This window comes from Pagrus major, chromosome 8 (assembly GCF_040436345.1).
Source record: "Pagrus major chromosome 8, Pma_NU_1.0".
NCBI classification, from domain to species: domain Eukaryota; kingdom Metazoa; phylum Chordata; class Actinopteri; order Spariformes; family Sparidae; genus Pagrus; species Pagrus major.
The window spans coordinates 3,607,018-3,613,671 of NC_133222.1; the positions used below are offsets into that span (position 1 = coordinate 3,607,018).

General features: G+C 45.0%; 1 protein-coding gene across 1 annotated transcript; it reads right to left on the bottom strand.

Annotated features, from left to right (window-relative positions):
- Positions 1-2,056: 2,056 nt before the first annotated feature.
- panx2 (pannexin 2) lies at positions 2,057-6,654 on the bottom strand. The gene is made up of 5 exons (XM_073472905.1): positions 6,426-6,654; positions 3,763-4,868; positions 3,275-3,410; positions 2,679-2,864; positions 2,057-2,376 (listed from the first exon to the last, which is right to left on the bottom strand). The coding sequence occupies exons 1-5, from the start codon at positions 6,652-6,654 to the stop codon at positions 2,057-2,059; spliced, it is 1,977 nt and encodes a 658-aa protein (XP_073329006.1).

Genomic DNA, 6,654 nt, shown 5'->3' on the forward strand with positions numbered 1-6,654 from the left:
CAGCCGCGGTGCATCCTGGGACATGTAGTCATTTGGCAGTTGGGACGCGCACACTTCTTTTTTTATTTATTATAATGAAAATGTTTTTAATTCATTATAACATTTCACACAGTACAACCAAAGTCCATCTTTTTTTTTTTTAAAGTTTTTATTTATTATTTTAATTTTTAAATTTATTATAATGAAAATGTTTTGAATTCATTATAACATTTCACACAGTACAACCAAAGTCCATCTTTTTTTTTTTTTTTTTTTTTTTAAACTGCATTAAATTGTGAGAAATTTACCGCCGCGACCGTCTCAATGTGAAAATCTAACACAGGAGAACCTGCAGAGCTGTGTCACAACATATTAACATGCTCTCTCTCACACGCGCTCGTGCTACGAGTCTTTAAAGTGCTTTTGGATGCATTTAGTGTGCTTGAGTACTCTTAACAACCTTGAGCCAACCTGGTTCAATGACAAACTATGTGTGCACATACTTGGCCATTAAAAAGCTGATTTCTGATGATGAGATGGAGCATTTATTATGTCCACTGAAAGATAATTGGAAGCTGGAGTGTGAGTTTACTGAATGCCCCAGAAGAAAGGATGAGTATGCATATTGATGGGTCTACCTATACTGCAAGTAGGCCCGCTGGCAACAGCACTAATGTCTTCTACAGTAGATGTCATATTGGTGTGTAACTCAGTGCAGACAGTTCCTTTATTGAAGTTCCTGTTATCATGTATGCAGCTGCAAGAAATGTATATGAAGAGGTTGTGGCAGGCACCCGTTTCCCCCTGTCCTCTCACTCGTCCCCCTGTGAAAAGTGCAAACACACCTTATACGTTTGTTTTTTTTTTACTACAAATAACCAACTAATTCTAACTATTCATTTCTTCACGGTGGATGTGAGCACAATGTGAAACAGGGCAGAACTACCGAAAGAAATTTTAGATTGCAGCAAGATGACAATCCGAAAGCTTAGTCATCGTGTAATAAACCTTCCAACATCTACTCATCACTGCTTTCGCTTCACATCACAGCACTCCCACAAGAAGCCAGCAGAACACGAAAGTCACATCATTTTTACCGGTGCGAGTCCGGCTCCATTCATCATATCGGAGCAGCTAATAAAGTCTTCAAGGAGAAAAAACACCCACGTCGCCGCCTTATTTGACGAGATCTCATAGATATCAGAGCAGTATTGTGGTCGCACGTCACCTCACATCTCCACACCTGTTCTTGTGCTGTTCTTTTTATATATAAGATGCCAATTTTACCTGTTAATTATGACGTGCAAGTATAGTCAAGATCTGATACACATTCCTAATCAATGGTGAGATGGCAATGATAAAGCCATGAGACGTGTCTCATATTCTAACTACCCCACGAACACTGTGAGCCATATACAGTGTCTATACATGTATAGCGTTCTGTGAAATATGGTGCCGCAAGCGCATACATTATTGCCACAAATATATTGTGATCTTTTGCATATTAATTGTGCAGATCTCAACAACTGTATTGCGTGAGCTACCTCTCTACTTGGCTATTGGGATAAAGGGACTAAGCGTTATCATATGTGTTTAAAATACGTTTTTGTTTGAAGCCATAAAACAGTCCTCTTTGCAGATATGCGTCTCAAAGGTGTGTGTCGTTTTTTTTTTTATATAGAGAGCTCACTCATCTCTCGTCGCTCGCTCGTCCTTTCATCAGACCTCGTTCGATGTAGCTGTTTAAACCCTGCACTGTAGCACCCTGTTGAATTATATCACTGCTGGTTTCATTGGAGGGTGTTTAGCTGTACACAGTCATCCTGAGACATGAATGTGACATCATTTCCTACAGTAACACTCAACATTAACAAATACACAAACTCTTGTCTAACCCTCTCTGGATCATTTTCACGTCTAAAAGTCCCATTTCTGTCCAATATCTGTCCAATCCACACATCACGTGACTGTGTGAGCTAATTTAAAGAGGTGGCTGTTGATAGGAGGTGATGACATGGAGGTTCATGTGTGCAGAGTGTAGTTGTCGAGTGTCGGTATTTCCTCTTCTTCCCCTTCTTCAACATTCCCCAGCGGCGATGAGCTCCCCGGGTCTCTCTGCTAGTCTGTCCCTGCGGTTCTGTTCATCCTCGTCCTCCTCAAAGAGAGTGTGATGTATGCTCAGCAGCTGGTGCGTAGGGGCTCTGGTCAGAGGCGGCGGCTGACACTCGGGGTTCTCCGTCGGGGCGAGAGGCTCCCTCTGAGGAGGAGAGGACTTGGGACTGAGGGGGTCCTCGCTGGAGGGAGGGTTCGGGCTCACGCCGTTGACGTAAGAAGTGGTGGGCAGGGTCACTGTAGAAAAGGCAGTGTTGGTCGACTCTGGAGAGCATACCTTAGTTTCTGTGGAGGCAAGAAAGAAATACAGGACGGGGTAGGGGAGGAGAGGAGGAAGTCAGTATAGACAGTGTGTCACCTTTTGAAGAAACAGGTCAGCAATAATTGCTCAGGGAGACTCTGAGGATGCAGTGGTGTGGTCTAGCAAGCTGGAGCCGACACTCGGCAACAAGTGAAAGCTAAGGCTGTTTAATGCTGCTCCGTTACTTGGCAGCTAAGGCTAAAGTTATCTAACATCTGGTCGAGTAACTTTTTGTAGTTTTATTTGACCCAAGAAAGAGAAATAGCGAGGGACGCATCAGGCTCACCTGTAATTGCCCCGGACACATGAACAATAGTGTGCGTGCCTTCGAGGTACACCGTGTCCATGTTGTGCTCTGAGGGCAGAGGTTCTACGGTTGTGGCCTCCACCTTGGGCTTACGAATGGTCAGCAAGTACGGGTGGACGTCCAGAGAGAAGTTGCGTGCGTGCTTTTTCTCCATCGCAGTTAGATCTGTGATCGGAAACGAAAAGTCTGACTTACAGGGAGGCAGAACATCACTGCAAAGTGACAGGTCGTCCGTCCAAGCAGTTGCTTATTTAAACCTCCAGCAGAAACATAACATTCATATAGAGGTGTGTTTCTAACCACCTGGCAAATTTGAGTCAGATTATCACTCTACTTTGAGCTCTATTTTGGTCTCCACCACCAATTTTTTATCTTTCGAACATCCACTACGTTCATTAGCTAGTTGCTACCTTTGCCAGTTTGGTGCTTTGTTGTGGTCAGGGAGTTTTTAGTGGGTTTATCAAAGCATTTTTCTTTAAACAGCTGGAAATAATATTCTGAGAGTGAACTAAACATTAAGCTGAAAGATGCCATAAAGTATATTTCACAAACTTACTGTTAATAGCACTGCATACCTTTCGTTGCAGGATATTGTGTGCTTTTGCTGTCCAGAAGTGGTGCAATGAAGTTGTCTGCAACCGTCTTTCGTCTGACTGGTTTGGGTTTTTCAGGCTTGGTGTTATTTTCCAACCGTGTCAGGGTGAGTGGTTCCTTTATAAGAGGACAGAAAACATAAAAGCAGGTCATTAAATCCTGACTTAAACTACAGGTAAGGTAGCCACAGGCAATGAATAAAGCAGCATTAAAGTGTTTCATATTTTGGAGTCCTAAATGAGGACCACTTCCTGTGCCTCTTCACAGAAAGAGGCTCTTATCAGGAGCTGCTATGACTCAGCTGGAAGTACCTCGAACAGACATTCAGTCCATGTTGAAATGAGCTGCTGTGCTCCAGTGAACAAGTTCTTGTAGTAAGTATTCTGCTTCAACAGGACAGCAGGTTTCCTTCTGCTGTTGGTGATGCCGAATGAATGATGATGAATTGCAAGCGGAGACGTGGTCTTACCTTGAAAGGCTGTGGAAGAGGATTTGAACTTGGGATCCACTTAATCTTCTTGCGGGGTCGTTTGATGACCAGCGGCTCACCACCCATCTCTCCCACTCCGATTTCCATATTGGGATCGAGGGTTTGAATCCCAGAGTCCCTCACAGTGGGTGTAGCGTCATGGTTGGACTGTGCAAGTGCAGCCAACAGCTGCCGGACCACATTGTCATACATGAGGTCACTCTCATTGGTGATGAAGTCCAGCCGGTTGAGCGACTTGATGTGGTCCCTGTTCTCGTTGCAGAACATTGCCAGGATGTTGATGTCGCAGAACTGAGACTTCTGCCAGCGCCGCCGTGTTTTAATGCCAACTTTGTGCAGTTTGTCGAATACAAAGTTGGACTTGCGCACGACAAACAAGTGCAGCAAATTAATCAGGATGATGAGGTTCATAGTGCAGAGCAGAGAGATATCTACAGCTGCCATGATGCGCTGCAGCTGCACAGCAGGCAGCTTACAGTTGACTCTGATCTTGAGCTCTGCATAGCTGCTAATGTCCGGGGGCTCACCCAGCGCACAGGTGAACTCGTTCTGCCTTTGGCGAGCATAGTAGGCGCTCAGGTAGGAAATGGGGATGGAGCTGAGGCAGATAATAGCCAGGTGGCGTGCCAGGTAAAGCTTGGCCAGAAAGTTACTTTGGCCTCGTCTCTCTAAATACTTCTCAAACAGGTTCTGCTCGGGGCTTTTCTCCTTCTCCGCGTTCTCTATGATCTCCCTCCTCTCCCGCTCAGTTATGCCAGGCCCTTTGGATTGGATCTGCTTCTCGATCTTCGGGGCTCGGCCCTCGGCAGCTCGATGATAGCAGTTATCAATCTCTTGAAGCAGGAAATTGAGCTCTGAAGTGAGCCGCGTGGAGGCGAGGAACTCCCAGCCCAACGCAGGAATGTACATGATGCCAGCGAAGGCGAGCAGGGCGTAGGGCAGGAACTTGTGTTCAAATAGTGAAGGCCAAAGGTGAGACTCCACCCCGGGCAGAGCATCCCGCAGATCTGTCCAGCAGTAGCCTCTTGCATACAGTGCCTGGTCTCTGGTGAAGTTGTGTGGTGTGTAACAGTATATGGACTCCTCTGGAGGAAGTAGAGAGAGAAAGGATCAGGCCCAAACATCACTTTAAAGGTGCAATATGTGAGAATTGGACACCGGTTGAAACAAATAGCGGGCAGCATATCACCGGAGTAACAGCTAACTGCTGCTAACTGTAGCTGCTATTAGCTAGTAAACTCATTTAACTGTGCAGTTAGCGCATTAGCTCACTCTGCTCGGATAAGGAGATCGGCGCATCATGGGAGTGTCTGTGTTGTTCAGGCGTTAGCTGATTAGCATGCTATCTTCTATCAACTGTTGTTTCTTCACACTCTGTTGATAATTTTAATTAATTTTCCAATGTTTTAAACTACAATTCTTACATATTGCACATTAAACAAGTTAAATCTCATAATATGAAATTATTTTCGCTGACAGAAGATGAATCCTACAGCAGGTAAATCCTGGGTCTTAGTTTCATAATTTCATTCGTCACTCCTATCAGTTGTGACATTTTAGCTCTTGGTTGGAAATAGGTAAACACACCTGAAATATCTGTTGTAATCATGCACTGTGCTCTGAAACTGCATGTGCACACACGTAGTAACCATTCAGTAGCTCTGAGAGATGGGTGGGGAATATTGCAACAGATGTTTCAAAACAGCAGTAGTAGATGCAACTTTATGAATTATCTTAAATCTATGTGACTTCTGTGTTGGTCCTTTATCTCGGGGGAATCTTTTCGCATCATTCATCCGTTCAGCTCACCGCGCTGCGTGTCTCTGATAAAACTCGTGCTGCTTTTTCAAACGACAGAAGCTCAGATAGAGGAAGTGAGAACACTCCTTCCTGTCAAAGTTGTGCTGTATCACTTCTCCGTCCATTAGGTACGAATGTAAGTGGTTTGAGTGCTGCAGCCAGTCCACTTTTTAAAGGGGCACTACGTACTTTTGGAGAAGGAATTCAAACTCAGCATTAATGAGGTAATACTTTAATCTCGGGAACTAAGTGCAGTGATATTTGATATTGCAAACGGTTCCTAGGTGCAATATGTGCAATTACATTACTTTGTCACAGTCACAGAAGATGCTGTCCTCATGTGAAAAAAAAAATCTTTGGCAATTCCCCAAATGTCAGTGAGGGAATACTGAAGAACCGGTCCAAACACCCACATCTTTCTGCTGCTAAAGTTAAACGCTCAGTCCCAGATGGTTAATGCTGCTATGCAGAGCGTCTGACTCAGCAATGAACTAACATCTCTCCCATCCTCCCTCTAACCAAACACCATCCTCTCCCCCTCGCTGTAATCCATCCCCTCATGTCTCCAGAATCTCTCTTGCCCTTTTTTTTTTTTTTTTAGCTCTCTCTCTCTGTCTGCTTCTCCAATGCACTTGTGAATGTGAATCTCTTCCTGCCTGGCCCGATAATCTCACAGATGACACAAAAAGCACAGCACGGTGTGGGTGTGATTCATGTGGAAAACCTTCATTTCATTCTTGTGGTCAGACTTTGGGTTTATTTGTGACTTTTTTGCTGCTTTACGGCCCTGAGAGGCGGCTCACTGTGCCAATGAACCCCATCTAGTGGCAGAAAAGTCTCACCTGCAAAGTTCCTTGTGAAGACGAGGGTGACCAGCAGGATGGGGATGATGACCGTCCCTATAGTAACAACACGATCAAAGGGCAGCTCCAGTTTGAGCTGCACCATGAGGCTGGCCAGCGCCCCACCCCTCTCATCCTGAGACGAGCCGGGCATGATCAGCTCCTTCAGCTTCTCGCCGGCGAGTAGAGCTGTGGCCATGTCTAAGTTCTGATCGAGGATGTTCTGCAT